General features: G+C 33.7%; 1 protein-coding gene and 1 long non-coding RNA gene across 3 annotated transcripts; both read left to right on the plus strand.

Moving 5' to 3' along the window:
- Positions 1-13,067: 13,067 nt before the first annotated feature.
- Positions 13,068-13,506, plus strand: LOC118434058. Its single transcript, XR_004833751.1, has 3 exons — positions 13,068-13,172; positions 13,250-13,343; positions 13,419-13,506. It is a non-coding gene; the product is annotated as an uncharacterized LOC118434058 (long non-coding RNA).
- A 621-nt stretch (positions 13,507-14,127) lies between these two features.
- LOC118434057 lies at positions 14,128-17,197 on the plus strand. 2 transcript variants are annotated; one of them, XM_035846783.1, is made up of 2 exons: positions 14,128-14,202; positions 14,291-17,197. In XM_035846783.1, exon 2 carries the CDS (start codon positions 15,994-15,996, stop codon positions 17,056-17,058), a length of 1,065 nt encoding a protein of 354 aa, XP_035702676.1. In that variant the 5' UTR covers positions 14,128-14,202; positions 14,291-15,993; the 3' UTR covers positions 17,059-17,197. The 2 variants fall into 2 exon arrangements, with proteins under 2 accessions (XP_035702676.1, XP_035702675.1); XM_035846782.1 differs by having other exon boundaries at positions 14,291-17,192.
- The last annotated feature ends 1,125 nt before the right edge of the window (positions 17,198-18,322 follow it).

Below are 18,322 nucleotides of genomic sequence, written 5' to 3' on the forward strand. Positions count from 1 at the left end.
GTCAAGGCAGACTTGTTTAAACCCATGTCAGCAATAACAAGTTACATATGCATCACAGCAATAATTTAGCATAATAGCATAGCAACCATTGTCTCCTCTTCGATTGGGAAGGGTGGGGGCCATTCACCAATTATTTTACGAATTAAGAAATGTGTTTTTTTAACCCTACCCCCCATCTCGCAATGTTAATAAATTCCCCCTCCCAGAAATCTTGATCAACCTTTAAATTGCCCTACTTTCCTGTCCGTACACTCTAAAAAATAATTTGAAAAATACCACCAAATGAATGAATTCTACATGAATGATTTATTTCTAACCTTTTTCAGGTAAACGCCCAGAAAGTTAGATATACACATTGTAGTTGTTGACTAACTATGTACGTAAACTATGTACATACACGATTCGCAGGTTGTGAATCCTGCATTAAGTAAACTATACAAAATCCAGAGTAAAGTTTATTCCTTATCAATTTAACCTTACTCTGAATTTCGTGTGTGTAGTTTACTTAAGATAAAATTCAATGTGCGTTTACGTTTCAAAAGGTTGACAGTATTTTCAAGAGTGTATAAATGCCGGATTTGTACACAGAATTCATGCATTCATGCATGCATTTATAATTGTGATATTATTTTTAAGAGTGTAATTTTAATTTCCGTTGTTATGCATGAATGACGACGATGTTTAAGAATATCACGCGACATCATCACGAAAATTTCCGTTGCTATAGTGAATTTCCGTTGCTATGGTGATACATATAGATTTATGTAATAAAATCACGCGACATACCACAGTCACGTAACCACTTGAGAAAAATAACCTTGACAATGGTGATGTTTAATACATATGAATGCACTGATATAAAACAGGTTTCTGGTTGCCATGGAAATAAATACATGCTTCCCAAATTTGGATGACACGGGTAGAAAACAAAGTAAAGTTTGGCTTCATTATCGACCTTTATGTATAAGGAAAGGTTATAATTATCATAATTGTTAGAAAAGTTTAATTATTTTTTGAAGGTTTGTAAATTTTTGAAATTGCAAAATTTCTGCTGCCAAATTTTATTCAAATTTGCATATGCGTCAATGGATAGATTATTTTCCAGTGGAGTAACAATTTTGAGAATATGCATGTAACGAGAGACAATGTAATTTTATGCTTGCCCCAAATCAAAATACACTGTTAAAAATCTGGTATATGTAGTCTCGCAGGTGTTGATTTCTCGGTGTTGAGGTTGCTACCATTTGGTATGAAAATTATGCGGTAAAATTTTTTGTGACCAAAATGTTTTACTTTCATACCGACTTATTACTATACGGCGTTACTCTTCAATACCACTTTGGTAGAGGTATATATGTATGAATACTACGTGGTATTATTTTAATGCTGGATTTCTAAGAGTTAATGAATAAGAATGTACGTTGTCTCGTTGTTAGGATTGACAAATGTATATTAGTTTGCCATCACAGCAACATATTTTTAGTTTAAGGAAAACTAGAAGTTCGTTAACATTAAAAAGGTTTATTTTTGGTATGGAATTATACTAAAACCTCAACAGACAACCACTTTGTGTACAAAATGGTTGTCTAGACAACGATAAATTCTATTGCCCTGTCAACCATTTATTATTATTCTGTATGGGACTATGTAGGTCGTCCAGTCATTTTCTCCCCATTGGAAACACCCCCAAGTCCCTGATTTCAATTTTAAGCAAAATTGATTTTTTAATCGTAACTTGGGCCACGGATTGTAATGATGGGTGTTTTGGCTTCTATATTTTTTATTTTTGGCTATTTTGGTTGTCATGAATAAAAATATATAATTTTTTAATAACTAGAAGATGATAAATAAAAGCCAAAAATTTCGAATTTCCAAATCGTTACTATGGTGAAGTTGGCAGTTTTTTATAATGGCACCCTTTATGTGTAATGTTTTGTTTCAATCATTACTACGATTACCATATTGTCATGAAAACTGTCAAAGAATATAATTTTTGTTAAATTTGCCTAGACCTCGACAAGTAAAGCACATTATGCGTTTCTTGTGGAAATTATTGCATGTCTACAAAAACATAGACATAATTATTCTCAAGGGTTGTCATGGAAACTGTATATGCACATATGTACATACATATGTAGTTATAGTTGAATGTATGTATGTATGTATAATTATAGCCTCATTAATTGTATGAATAAACAAATACATACATATGTTGTTCACACACTTTGACCAATGGTGAAATAATATTACATGCAACTTTACATATGCATGTAGATATGTATTCTCCCATCGCCATGGTTACACCGGAACTGGTTATAACGAGCACTACCGCCTAGTAATATTGTGGTAATGAAACGATTACCACTTAGAAACAAATTACTGTGTACCAACCAAATCAGTACCAGTAATAATATGTAACATGTTATATATGTAACTCTATCAGATTTTTAACAGTGTAGCAACAAGTAGGGTTGCCGCGGGTAACGGGTCGGGTACCCGTTACCCGCATACCCGCACGATTCTTGCGGGTACCCGTTATCTGCGGGTAGCGAGAACTACCCGCACGGGTAACGGGTAATTCAGTTTTTATTTAATTTTCGCCATAACCTAGTTCACAAAGAAAGTTAGCAGCAAGTTAGTCCGCATTTACCAACAAAAGCGTCAGTTTATTATTTGTCATTTTCCAGCAACAAGCGTTTATTACGAGTTTATTGTCTCTTTTTGGAAGCCAAAGAAGCATACGGTAGCCTCAAATACATTTCACGTCCATAAAATTTGGAGCAATTATTGTTTCTCAAGCATCGTTTGCCTGCTCTAAAATATCAATAATAATTTGTCCTGTATTTGTCTGTATTTATGTAAGACTGACCAGATTTTAATTTGTGCTTTGTAATTTGTGAAGATGAAAAACCTGAATCCGATAGAAAGTAAAAAATTTATTTGTAGACAATTCTTTTAATGAAAACTTCATTTCAATCAAAATTTGAAAAAATCAAACAAAAAATTGAACCTTTTTCATGCTATCGCAAGATTGCCCAGGAGAGTATATCAAAAAGTCAGGCCCAAAATTAGGAATAACATGGTACTTATCTTTTTGTTGAATCGATTCGAAGAAAAATATTGGCAGCAAAGTTTAATTTTTAAGTAAATGTTCTGTATCTTTTCCTCCACTGGACGAGAACCATCGTGGACTTTGAACACAGTTCCCCAATAGTTTCCTTTAAACGGGTCATTCAACGGAAAAATAAGTGTCATGTAATTCCTATTTTTTGGCTTAATATTTTGATATATGTACATAAATCGGTATATCTAGCTTGAAAAACGATCCAATGTAAGCCAAAGATTTTGGTTCCAAAAATAGCTAGTGACACCTACGAGCAAATTATGGCATGCGTTACTTGCATAGCATTATCTCGAAGTACATATCAACCCAAATGAACAAATAATTGATCAAATCAAATTTATTCTGAAGTTTGGTTAGTTTTTAACCTTATTCTCATAACGGGTAGCGGGTACCCGCACGGGTACCCGTGCGGGTACGGGTAGTTGTGCTGCGGGTAACGGGTCGGGTAACGGGTAGCATTTTCGCTACCCGCGGCAACCCTAATCAATGCTAGTCCATCTATGTAACGTGTTCTTCAAAATTGTTGGCTAAATTTATTTTTGCAAGTTGTAAAAAATTCTGGAATTTTGTATCGTCAGTTTTTCACATACTCAATAAAATAACTTTTCCATACCTCGTTCGAGATTTTAAGCTTTTAGGAAAACTGGAAAAATGTTCATCTGGGAGGGACCCCATAGGGTCCCTCCACCATGGCATATATATAGGGCGCCCTATATATATGCCTTTCGTGAACAATTTCTCAGTGCCACAAAAGGAATATATTTTCAAGTTTAATACATGTTTTCTACTTGAAATTTAACTGGCTTTCCAATGGAATAAAGATAAATTTGAAATTCCTTAAAACGTAAGCGATATGGTCGTCTACTCTCCTATCACTTTTTAAGTTGAGGCTATGTATAACAGATGTGCTAATTAAATATATGTATCAGTTGTGTTAGGAGTCATAGTACATAAGAACATGTATAAATCCCTATATCATTGTTCTTATCTTAATACTGTATTTCTAAGAGTGTGAGTACTTCAAGTCAAAAGAATTAACGTCATTGTGATATTTGACCACAGGTTAACCATATCCAGTGGGGACTTGGCCTCAAAATAGTTTACCGAATTTTTATATGGGATGCGGATCGCACAAATCTTTTTAGCCATTTAGAATTATGATGTAGCTTAAATTCTCCTAAATCCTTCCACTTTAACAAGACTAATCCAAACTTGTGATGAATTTGTCCCCCTACTTTTACCATGAGGAGAAACCCTGGAGCACAAGTTATCACGACCAAGCCAACAATTCCGATAAACTCGAGGGGCACCAGACTCCTCAATTTTATCAAAATCACTACTCCACCAGTGACTTCGATGCTTCCGCCAATCAAAAACACAGAAAAGATGACTTTTGCGTTCATTATGTTGTACAAGATCCCGAATATTTGGAGTTGTCTGTATTCATTTGTTGTGTTGAAGCATTCCTTGGATTTTCTGAAAGTGAAATAAACTTTACAACCAACTTTTAACAATTATCTGTTTCGTGAAATTCAAATATAGGACCGGCTTTGCTTAGTTGCATAATCCACCCGTCGACGAACATTGTACGTGAGTTTTTTAACTGAGACAGACAAGCGACAAGTATTAAAAAATTATCAACGTTCAGGACCACTTTTTTCATCAGTATTGAACATTTTCAGACACATTTGAACCTGAAGGTTCAAAACTTGGTTTTTAAGAGGAAAACGTAGCACACTCTTACAAATCCCTTGTCAAAGTTGTACCAAGCGGTGTTCATACATAAATATATGACTAATAGTTCAGGTATGACTTTACCAAATAAGTATTCAGGTAGCAAATCAAACTGCGAAAGTACCTTCCCACAGTCCCAACTTGTTCTTGATTGGTTATTGACATAAGGGTGACGAACGAGGTTAATCTTAGATTTTCCAATATTTTTAATGTCGTACATAGCTCCCTTGTTATTCATGCTTAAACCGGGGGAAACTAATAGTGACTCACTATAGTGATATGGTCAAACTGGACAAATTACACATAATTTTTAGAACAAATACTTGTGAAATGAATTTCACATGTGACACAATTTACTCACAATTCCTGCAAAAATCGAGCCAGATAGTCCAGAGGAATTACCGTTGATATGAATGCAATCCCAAATGGTTCCACAAGGCTTAGCATTGCAATCGAGTGTAGAATTGCGACCGGGACAAAGGCCAGGGTTGACATGGAATTACATGATGGCAACAATGACCCAACATTGTAGGCATGCAAGGGGACGCCATTATAAATCCAATTGTTAGAAATGGTATCCCCAAGGAGGCAACTATCCCGATTAGAAGCAGGGCATGTGCAGGACGAAACACTCGAGTCGAAACTAAAATTCATTAAAACCGAGTGAAAATAAATTGATGGAAAATCGGGATACGACTTTCATAATATTTATGCAAACATTTTATATACGGCGGAATTCAGTAATTCTTCCGGTGACCTCAATTGTGTCAATATTATTTGATAAGTTCTATTTTTTTTAAATTTGAGTTCTTAAAATTTTGACTATTGCTAATAAATTTTAAAAAAAATTGTGGCAGAGGAAGCAACTTTTTATTTTTTTTAAATTCGAGTACACCAAAGCCTGATGAACTGATTCGAAACCGGTCGCAACTCCGCATTCACACACAGTTGAACTGTTACACAAATTGATAATGCTAAGAAACTACGCCACCTTCAGTCTCAAATTCTTTCTGACAGGGACTTTGAGACTGAAAATTATAAGTTCAACTCCGAGTGAGTGTAAAGTTGTTAAGTATGTAAATATGTATAGATTGTTCACCGACTCACCTATGTAATTCCGGACCTCATACCGCATCTCCGAACCCATTAATTGTGCCAACTCGGTATGAATGGAAGCCAATTGTAGCGACATGATCAAGCAGCAGGTTTGCACAAGTGTCCAAAAGATAGACACGATATACTTGTAAGTATTTTCCTTGTCGTGATCCTCCAGACTTAAATGGACGAACTTCCCCAGGCTGAGTAATGTCGTGATCAGATAGGCAAGGTTGGGCAGATGATACAGACATCCACGTTTTCTTATGGGGATCAAATTTATCGAAGAGATTCATAGTGGAACGGGACTTTTTGAAAGGTTCCACAGATTTTGATGTAAATTTTAATAAGTGTAGAATATGAAGGGTCTGGTTCAAGAGCAATGATGCTTGATTGAAGAATATTATTTAAGGAAACCTTTAGACTTCGAAAAGATTTAATACATTTATTTGGGACGTTCGCAATCATATTTCCTAAAAAATGTTGTGGAAATGTGGCGGAAAAAATTTACTTGCTAAATTTGCTATACACTTTTAGTGACCTGGGATTAATTCGTCAGTAACGGATCGTTACTGACGACTGCCTAAGACTTTATGTACCTGCATGGTAATAACGGGCATTAAAGGGCATCCCATATGTAAAGTGCAGATGGAAAAACGGCCCTCATTTTGTTGTAATTCAATTTTGTTCGAAGAAACTAAATTTACACAAAAGCTTAGGATCTGTATGTGTTAGTTTTATCGTTAAACCAATTTCCTATCCCATTGTAACTTCGAGATATTAGGTTCTTCCGAGCTCCGCCGAAGGGTCGTTTTCACGGTTTTTCCTAAATGTCCTTTGCGATTCTGCTCCAAACTTTCGAAATCTGCGAACGATTGCGAACTTTTTCTCTCGTGTAGAACATTGTCTTCGACAATTGGCCCAGAAGTTCTCGATACCACGTGTCTGAGGTACATTATTAGCGTTGTTTGGTTTTTGTGTATCTCATCCAATGTGTTCGGGGGAATGAATAACCAAGGTTTTCTTTTGAAACATTGTCTTTGGCTTTAGTCTATCTTCGCATTTTGCATCTACTGGAGTAGTTGCTTGAAAATATGTACGATCGGGAACATGATCAGGGTCAGTGGTCACTTATATTTCATCATAAATAACCACGAGTTTGCTCAACCCTTTTTTGGAAATTTTTCTGCATGCTGTTTTAGCTTGATGGTGCTGGGTCCATACATTTTTCTTTGCCGATTGCTTTACACCCTCTTTCATGCCTAAGACGTGAAGTTTAATTCGACATATCGTTGAGTTCGATATCTTTTGTGTTGTGGATACGGCAATCATGGAATTGCAGGACGCTTCTTTGAGAACATCCTAATTTTCTCGACATTTCTTTTCGACGACTGGATAACCGCCTGACCTGATATTCTTTTGCAATTCATGTCACCGGCAAGCTCACATCTTGTAATTATTATGTCGACAACGAATCTACGTTTTCCTTGCCTGGCGATGTAATCATTCGTCTTTTTCTAATCACGCGGATATGAATTTTCGTACGAGTGAAAATCGACACTTCCGAATTTTTGGATTCCGGCTAGTGTAATACATAGATAAGATTTTTTGATGAAATCTGAAATCAGTTGTCTTAATCTACATGACATTACCTAAAATATGACTTATCTCTGATCAATTTTTTCCCGCCCGTACCCTCAAAATCAATGGTTGACCGAGCTGCACCTTACTTTTGGGATGCCCTTTACAAATTAGCAATGTTCTGACAATGACAAATTTATCGCTCAGAAACAAACTGCTACCAACCCGGCAGGAAGTTGTGTACATATTACCAAATCAATACCAGCACGAGTATATATGCAATTCCAAGATTTTTAGCAGGGTAGATCTATGCACATGTAGATTTAATTTAGTAGGATGGCTATAGGGAACGTCCATATATTACGTCATCATTGTAGTGGGTGGATGGTTTAGGCCTTCCTATCTTTCCCATGTTAAAATTCCCTATCCCTTAATGTTTACGTCGAGTGGGTGGGTACTAAAATCGAGAATTTTTGATGACGTAATATATATGGATGAACCTTAAAGGTTTGAATTAAAGATCAGGCTCGAATCCACGTAATCATGACTAATAATTTATGAGATGGAGGAGGTATGTACACGAGGCGAGCGAAAACAACAAATTAATTATATATACATTCCGATTTCTTACATTTTATTGGTATTAATCAAGCAGCTACTGTATTCTGCAGTTCTATTATTAAATATCGGCCTATGGTCTGAATGCAATGTTCTCAGAAACATTGTCATTAAGTTTATAGTACGTAGTTAAATATGGATGTACATATGCAGTCAATGTATGGAAGGACTGTGTTAATTTTAATTATTGAATATGCCCCTCTCAAATTGTTATTTAGTGACTTCATGTCTTCCTCTGGATATGTAAGAAAATAAATGTTTTATTGCGAGATTCTGCATTTATATGTAGCCATAGCCTTTACAATCAGTATTTAAATTTGGTATCAAAATTGTTGTAATCTATTTCGTCTGGATATGTATGTATATAGGTGATGACTGTTAACCGGGTCGTAATTTCCTGACTGCGATAAGATTTCTTTGAATTGTTTTTTTAGCGTCCTAACTTGAGTAGGACGGAATATCAATGCGCATTTTCCCCAAAAAATCCCAAAACAGCTTTTCAGAAACTGTATTGTACAGGAGATGTTTGGGTTGAATTACTTACATTCTAAACTACATTTGCGGAAGACTACGGCAGAACTTTGCGTATGAAATCAATTACCTAACTTTAAAAATTACTGATAAAATCAGTTAATTGAGAGTTAATTGTTAATTAATATCACGTAGTTATGTATCTATGTTGTACTCACAAACGTGCTTGCAGAAATTGAACCATGTCCGAAAATGCATAGATATCTGGCTACAAATATTTGTGCTATGTATTTATGTATGTAAATGAACTTTTCATTGTTGATGGGTTTGCCTTTCATGCTGCAAGTGGATAAATCAGGCTGTATGAGTCGTTGAGGATGGATTAATATTAAATATTGCAGTATGCATCGCATCGCTATCTCTGCGACATGGACTTGGCAATGTTTCCACTTTTTATTAGTAAGGAATGCAAATAAATATTTAACCATATCCCGCTTTTAGATTTAGAAATCTGGTATAGTCATGCGTGTAAGTATTGATTTCTCAGCATAATATTTGCTACCGAATGGTATTAGGTACTTGTAAAATTATCCCAGTTGGTAAAAATTTGCTACCAATACGTTAAAATTTAATACAGAGCTATTAGGAACGTAAGGTATTACTTATCAATTCCACTCTACCAGATTCATATTTATTCATATGCATGAATACAGCTTGGTGTTATTTTAACACTGGATTTCTAAAAAGACGCAAGACATAACGGGCATATGTACATAAAAATTATTAGTAAAAGAAATTTAAAAATCAGCTTTTATAACATTCATAATTTTACTATTTAAATATTTGGGAATATTTCGTTTAGCAGAACTCAATATAAACAATTCATTGTATGTAGGCGGTTTTAGAATTAGTCCGATGATAGGTATATACCAATGTATGTATGTAGATGGTTGTACGATTTATTTGAGATTATATAGTTAAGTTTATTTGGGTGTTTAATTTAATTAATCTGTTAGAAATTCTGACAGGTCAGTTTAATTTACCCTAATCGATTCTGTCTATGTAAAATTCTTTTGAAACTTGCAAGTTTTTGCACATGATCAGTTTCACCAACATACTTTACACTTCCTTTTCTGTGGTTTGTTTTATTCCTATTTACTTCATTATTAAGAATTGTCGTAGCTACATATTTCTAAACCAAGCTCGTTTCAACTTCACGTCTTTGCAAACCAATGTCCTCAATTTCACTAATCTCACTTACAATATCATTAATAACCCTTTCCAATTCATCTTTTCCACCGAATAGCGCTTTATCCGCCGTTATTGTAATCCCCATTTTTCCACAGTAACTAATACTCACTACTGACATGGAGCATGATCCCTGCAGCAGGCCAGCATTTGGAACAATTTGTTCAACCGGATTTCCAAATAATTCAAACTTATTTTCTTTGAAAGTGGAAAAGTTCGTATGAAATACAGTTCCATAGTTTAGAAACATTATATATTTCTGTAAAGTGCAAGGAAGTAGTCCAAATCCTCTATAAATTGCGGCCGCACCTACGAGAATGGGTGAGTTGAAAATGTGGCGAAATTGGTCCGAAATTTGTACCAGTCTTTGATCCATTTTCTCCTCGGGCAGTGGCATTCGCATTGGGAACACGAGTCTGAAAAGTAATACAAATTGAAAATGCGTATTAATTAAAGTGCATAACTTAGTTATGGTAATTTGCAGGGTTTCGTTTATTGCGGGTTTGCTAAAAGTAAGAAATTCAAGTGCAATGGAAGCGTTAGAAATATGCACCATCTAGCGACGCACCCTATGAACCAAAAAATTAGTTTTCATTCAAAAGTCAGTCATCCCTATTTCTGACCGAATTTACTTTATTCAGTCATTTACTTTAAAATTCATTTCATTTCACTTCATCTGACTTCATTTCTGTACTTCGCCCCGTGTATCTATTTATTAAGCATAGGGTGAAACATGATTTTTCACAATCATTTATCTGAAATGGCGAAATCCTTCAGTCATTTTGCCAGGAACTTCAATTTTGTTCGCCATTATAAACAGCATGAACATAAGTAAAGTGAACTGTTCCACAAGATACAGCCACTACAAAGAACTCATTAACTTGACACCAGGTCCAGCCCCTTATCTTGAGTTCAATCTACCTTTTAAAAAATTGACTCTAATAGCACAAGTGAGACTAAATTTAACATCCTTCTACCATGAGAAATATGTTCATAAACTAAATGTTGATGAAATCTGCAATATATGTAACTGCAAGGAAGAGGAATCTATCTTTCATGTGCTGTGGAACTGTAGGGTTTACGGTGGTAGTAGAATGTGGATACGAGAACTAGAAGGGAAAAAGGATAAAACAATGGGTCTACTCTGCAATAAAATTGGCCATGCTGACTCTATTTACAAATATTTAAATGAGGTCCTAAGAATGCGGATATTGATGCTGACGGAAGATAATCTGACCATTAACCGAACTAACACAACTAATGCAAATATTAAATAGGTATAATAAATTGTATTCCAATTAAAATTTTATGATGCGATGATGTATTTACGGACTCGATTTACTACTCCAACACCTGTAATAACTTGTAATTCTATGGGCCATGAGTACGAATTTCAGAATAAATTATTATTATTATATATTATATATTATAACAGCATGAATGAAAATGAACAGCTATGCCATTGCGACGGAAAGCAGTTTTTTGTATTTCTTGCAGATCAAACTAACCACAAGAAACCTGTTTCTTGTGGTTATTTCTTTCATTCGAAAGAATTTGAGAAATTTCTTTTACAGACAAAATTCTAAACTCCGATTGATTTGCAATCAATATGTAAATAAGTTTATTTTTAATATTCCTACTTACAACTTATTCATCATGGTCCCCGGGTGAGGGGAAAGACTGGGCAGGATATAGAGTGATGTCGCATCCTGGCTTAAATTTCCCCCTCTCTCCTTCATAATTTTCCTCACAGCACAAGCCACACCGGCAGACACAATGGTCGTGATATTTGACCTGGCACAGCGGGAAATTCGCTTAAGGTCAGCGATATCCATAGCTGTAGGATTTTGACACCGGACCATTTCGCCACTCCGTTGAGATGCCTGTTCATAAAATATTTGTGTATTCAAAATTCATTCAATTTGAAAGTGAGAAAAATATTTATTCATTCATTACTCATTTTTCACCTTAAGCTTCGTCTTATCAGATGGATTTCTCAATACATCCATGTATTAAGCACATTTAGAGTGAAAAGGAACTGAATGACGTTTCATTCATTCTTCATGAATTTGAAGTGAATACATAAATATTTATTCAAAAATCATTCAAAAGTTTTGAACAAATTATTTACTCATTTGTCATTAACGTTTTGAATAATAAATGAATAAATGAATGCGAACAGATATGTTTACTCGCGCACCTTAATTGTGAGAGGATTGGAGTCAAACCCTCTCAAGAGATGGAATACTGATTCCGTCGGAATGACAAAGATTAATTAAAGGAAAGTCCAAATGTTCCACTTGCACTCTAAGAAGCTGGGTATTGATTCTTAAAAAATATCAATACCAGCAAATAGTATTAACAGTTATTACTATTATAGTACTAATGTGCAGTTTTAAAATAATACTGATATTTAAAAAATTAATACCAGTAGAGTTTAAAACTTATTTAATACTGTAAAGTATTGATCAATACTTTTCCAGTATTGAAATTATACCATGTTTTTAATGACTCAAGTTTGTCCGTTACCCCACGCGTACCCGGCACATTCAACTCAGCAATTCGTCAACATGAGCTCCACAAAATTAGTTCGAGTATCAAATTCTTTTACATCAAAAAAATTAATTCCAAGTGACGGAAATTTTGAGGATTTTGTTACTTCAGGTAAGAAAATTTTAAATTTACACACGATTTACTTATGTTAATAACTTATATTACATATATTTAACAATATTTTAACCAACAATCTTAATTATTTTTTCTAGTGCGAACGAAATTCGATTTAGGGAACGAAGTAATTATCCGACTTGAAGATGATCAGGGGGCAGAGGTGGACTCGGATGTTTTTCATATTTTATTAGAAATTGAAAACATTCCAAATATAGTCTTTAAGTTGGGTGGAGAAGAATCTCATCATATAACAATTAATTTGAATCCTGACGACAGGAACAGCTCTTCAAGTACCGAGTTAATGTGTGAGCTTTTTAATCGTATATTTATATTCTTAAATGTCTAAATATATAAGTACATAAATATTTATTTATTTTTCAGTCACCCATTCACCATCATCCAAAATTCAACGGCTGCAACAGGATGGTTTTAATCAGGTAAAAATAAAATTATTAATTACCCACAGTTAAAATATTATTATTTATTATTTATTTTAGGTGCTGGGTAATTCAATTAATGATCAAGAAATTAGCAGAGTTGTAGCAGATTGCAACACAAAAGGGTTTGTCGATGACAAGTCAGCTGTGATTCTTGTGCAAGAATTTGTTTCAAAACTTGTGGAGCTAAAAGGGTAAGAAGTATTTATTTGTATTTAAAATTCCTCCATAAAATATTTAAACTTGATTTTTGTATTTTTTGTAATTTTAGTGAATCTCCAAGTTCTTCTGACCAAAAGAATTTGGCGTCAGCAATTATTCAATATATTCCATGTTGGCGATACGCTGGGTCAACTGAAGGCTTGGTAAACCATATAACTTTTATAAATAATTAATTCATATTTAATTTTCGTAATTAAATAATTTTTATTGCATTGCAGGATATACTTTTTGATGAAATTGGACGGTCAGGACTAATCCAACGGAGATTGAGGACAATTCACCAAAAACTGAAAACCACTGAAAAAAGGAAGGAATTAAGGGCAAAGAAGACACAGCTTGGAACTGGCGGACCTAAACCTAAAACTGCAAAACTGGATGACAACGTTGACAACGGACAATATGACGAGTTAGTTAGGAGTTTAAATGGCAGCAGTGCAAAATCGGGATCCGCAGAAATAATTAAACTGGCGCAAGACACCCTCGAGCACAGAAATTACTTACGACGAGTCAATCCACAATCAATCCTGCTGGTTTATACAAAATTTGCGGACTGCGACTTTTTAGTATAATCCGATTAAATCAATATTATTTGTCAGTATTTTTAATTATTTGAGTTAAACATTAATTTTTATTTATGTTAGATCCGCTTGGAATTTTCTCTTCTTCAAGGAGAATCACAAGAAAACTTTACAAGAATTTGGCCGTCATTTTCCTCACAGCTGCTGGAGAAAGTGAAAGACTTAAAGCAATCCCCGTCTTTATGTAAATTTCTAACAGAGGAGTCTGGTTTGCAAAATACTATTTTTTAAAAATTTGGTTTATTTAAAACAAAGTTTTCCTTGAAATTTATCAAAATTCGTTTTATTTTAAAGATAATTGGGACTCTGAAGTAGCAGCACTCTTCGTTCTTCTTTATTTAATCCCCCAGCTGCCCAAGGGAGAGGAAAAGGGAGTCGGTGTACAATTGATGAAGCAAAGAATTTGCTGATCTCATTTTATAAGGTACATAATGACTTTTAAATTAAAATGTATTCTAACTATTTTAATTATTCAAATTGTTGTTATGAATTTAATAACATTTTTTTTCCAGACTGCAACTCCTCTACCATCCATCCTGGATACTTGGAGCGAGGATAAGAGACAACCAAACCTTTTGTGTCTTGGAGAAAACAAGAAAACACTTTCTTCCTTTTATCTCGTTGTAGATAAAGTACTGCTGCCAATTGACGCTAAGAATTCTGCACAAGCAATTGACCTCCTCTTCAAATCACACTACGTCTTCGGAGCAGAATACGACAAGAACTTGCAAGGCCTATGGAAATTTCTTCAAGTTTATATTTATAAGGTTGACGTGGACAGTACTGATCTTTCGGGAAAGGTGAAAAGTGTTTTTACTCAATTAAGTAATATTTTTAATAATCTCATTTAAAAAAATGTTTACTTGCCCAGTCTGTCAGATATTAGTTTTAAGGGCGAGTGAGTTTCAAACTCATTTAAAATTTGTACATAATTATGGACACAGTAATTTTCCTCAATTAATTTGCCCTTTTAGTTCATGTAATATAACGTTAGGGACATGGAGTGGATTTTTACGTCATGTAAAGTCACACGATAAGTTTCTAGAAATAGGCTCCCAGATACCAAATCTATTTTTTGAGCCAACTTTAAATAGTTCCAATTTTAGTGAAGCTCAACAAGAGATTAATATTGACTTTGAGGATCCCAAAACTTTTGAAAATATCTCCGTTGATACTGGTATAAAAATAGTTTCAGAAATTTTAGGTAATTTCTGTTCCTCTATAATTGCAAGTGGTGTTAATAACTCTGTAATGGATGTAATTGTAAAAGAAATGGAATATGTATTTGTAGAAATTATTAACTTAGTTACTAAATTAGGGAAACAAACTTTAGGTGAACAATTTGACATGGTTGCTATACAAATACGCTCATTAGTATCTGGTTTTGTTAAAGTTAAGTCCAGCTATCAGAGGCAAAACTTGTACCAGAGCAGAAATAATTTAATTTTACCAACTGAGATAAGTTTAGGGAGCAGAATAGACTCTAAAATTAAAGATGCAAAAAGACAACAAGTAGTCGTGGAAGATACGTTTATGTACGTACCTCTGCTGAAAACACTTGAAAAAATAATCCAAATTCCACAATTATACCAATATTTCGAATCTATTTCAAAACCCAATGGACAAATTTTTAAATTCTGTGACTCTGAGTCATTTAAAAATAACAAACTCTTTTCTAAATATCCACAATCAATCCAGTTACAATTATTCTATGATGACTTTGAAACAGTTAATCCTTTGGGATCTAAAAAAGGGATCCACAAACTTGGGGCGCTTTATTTTATTTTACGTAATTTGCCCGATTATATAAATTCTCAACTTTCGCAAATTCATTTGTTAGCTTTGTTTTATAGTGAAGACGCAAAAAAATATGGTTATGGGTCAATTTTAAAACATGTTTTACCTGACATTAAGATTTTAGAAACGACAGGAATTTCAATTGGGGGAAATATTTTTCGAGGCACAGTTTGTTCTGTCGTTCACGATAATTTGGGTGGAAATTCGTTACTTGGTTTAACAGAATCATTCAATTCTAATTTTTTCTGTCGAATTTGTTATATTTCAAAGGCTGAAATCCAAAATGAATTTGACCATAATTATATGGCGATACGAAATTTGACCAATTATAGTTTACATTTAAATTCAGAAACTTTTGGAGTAAAAATTAAATTCGCTTCAATTTTACCATTTTCTAGATTCTCCAACAGCTGACATAATGCATGATCTCTTGGAGGGAGTCGTGCCATATGAAATTAAATTAGTTTTCAAAAAATTAATTAGTTTGGGATGTTTTAATCTTGAAACAGTCAACAATAGAATCTCCGCTTTTGATTTTGGATATTTAGAATCGAAAAATAAACCAAGTCCAATAAAATTAGATGGAACTGGAAATAGAATCGGTCAAAAAGCTGCGCAAGCTTGGTGTTTAATCAGGTTTTTACCAATGATTTTGGGAGATTTAATTGTCGATGAAGTCCATTTAAAATATTGGGATTTAATTCTGCAATTATTAGAATGCATGAGCTTTATATTTTTTCGATCTTTTAATGAGTCATCAATTTTAACCTTGAAATCGCTTATAATTAAACACCATTCGCTCTTTAAATTTCTATTTCCAGATCAAAATTTGCTACCCAAACACCATTTTATGTGTCATTATCCATTTATAATTAAAATGTCTGGCCCTTTAATTTCTCTATGGACAATGCGGTTTGAAGGAAAACACAATTATTTTGCTCAATTGGCCCATAACAATAGAAACTTTAAAAATATTTGTTTTTCACTTGCCATGAGGCATCAGCAATATAGTTCGCATGTTTTCAAAAATTTAGATTTCCATCATGGAATTAAGACTGACAAAATTTGTAAAGCTACTATGTCTGAGTTTGATGATTCCTTCGATATTGTAGAATCATTAAAAAACTATTTAAACGATCATGATATCTGTATTAAAACTGAAATGATGACAACAAATCAGATTTGGTTCAATGGCTACAATTATAAACACAACTTTGTGGTTTGTTTCGAAATGGGAACAATATTTCCAAAGTTTGGAATAATTTCTGAATTTCTGATTCAAAATGATAATTCATGTCTGCTTATTCTCAAAGTTCTGGAAACTGAGTTTTTTTATCGCCATTTATTTGCTTATAAGGTTAGAGTAACTGAAAATTTGTACAGAGTAATAAATGTAAAAGATCTAGTAACACATGATGCGATGGAGATTAAACAAAATTGTAATTTGTCAGGATTATTTGTAATTTCTAGACATTTTTTGTAGTAATATTTAATTGTAAGTTATATATATATATATATTTCATGAAACTTTGTCCTGTAAAGTAGTAATAGTTATAAATAATTTTATTTATTTATTATAGCAGTAATTTTTATTTTAAATTTGTTAAAAGTTGTAATTTATTGAAAATAAAATATGATTATGTACAATGCATTTTATACCATCAATTAATGATTTAATACCGTGCAGTATTATTTTTCATTATAAAGGCATCAAATTATAGTATTATTTATAATACCGGGCAGTATTATCATGCTTTAACGTTTTAATACTGTACATTTAATAATCAATACCGAGAGTTACAAGACGATTTATACTGAAAGTTCATTGTTTAATACTATAAATTAATAAAGTAATACCGCGGCAGTATTACTCATAATAATACCGCAGGGTATTATATCAATACCAAAACGGTAGAGTCACCATATAATACGGCCGTGGTATTAAAATGGTATTGATTTTATTAAGAGTGTGGAAGGTTTCAGATTTTTAAAATTTTCCTTGTATTTTATCTCCTTTTCGGAATCATTATTATCAAAAAAATCGTTTAAAAGTGTAAAAAATGCCAAACCGTCGCCCAAAGTGTGGTGAAGTCGCAACACTAGTGCAGATTTTGTGTGATATTTACTGTTGGAATAATTTGGCAAGGATATGAATTCCCATAACGGCCAGCCTTTTGTGAACGGCTTATCCGCCACAGAATCCAAGTATTGCTGGACTTTTTTTGGGTCAGATTCTTCATTTATTGTGACGTGTTGACAAAGTTGAAAAGTTGGGGATTTCTTCCAAAATAAGGTTGACATCCAAGAGTGTAAAGTGCACTTCAATTCGGGATACTACAAAACAAAGATAATTTTTATTAAGGGTCTCTTGGATCAAGTGTAGTAACGCAGGCGCATAATTCTCCAACGCCCCACCTCCATAAGCAGCAATGTTAAACTTGAAAAATTATCATGTCAGTGTATTTCACATTAAATACTAACAATGCGATGACGCAAGCAGTCTCGCTCCGATTTTAATGAAACCACGATAATTATGTAGCCTTACATAAATAATTGAACACATGTTTCGGAATTTTTCATAATGCTCAGTTTAAACAAAGTTATGATAGTACAAGTGACCGAAAATTCGCATTTTTCTCCCTCAAAAACAAAAAAAGAAAAACTTCACGAGAATAATGCGAATTTTCGGTCACTTGTACTATCATAACTTTGTTTAAACTGAGCATTATGAAAAATTCCGAAACATG

Source organism: Folsomia candida, unplaced genomic scaffold, assembly GCF_002217175.1.
Source record: "Folsomia candida strain VU population unplaced genomic scaffold, ASM221717v1 Fcan01_Sc001, whole genome shotgun sequence".
NCBI classification, from domain to species: Eukaryota; Metazoa; Arthropoda; class Collembola; order Entomobryomorpha; family Isotomidae; genus Folsomia; species Folsomia candida.

Excerpts from the sequence above, each read along its gene's own strand:
- LOC118434057 (XM_035846782.1), top strand. The coding sequence starts at position 14,634 with ATGTTTACTTGCCCAGTCTGTCAGATATTAGTTTTAAGGGCGAGTGAG.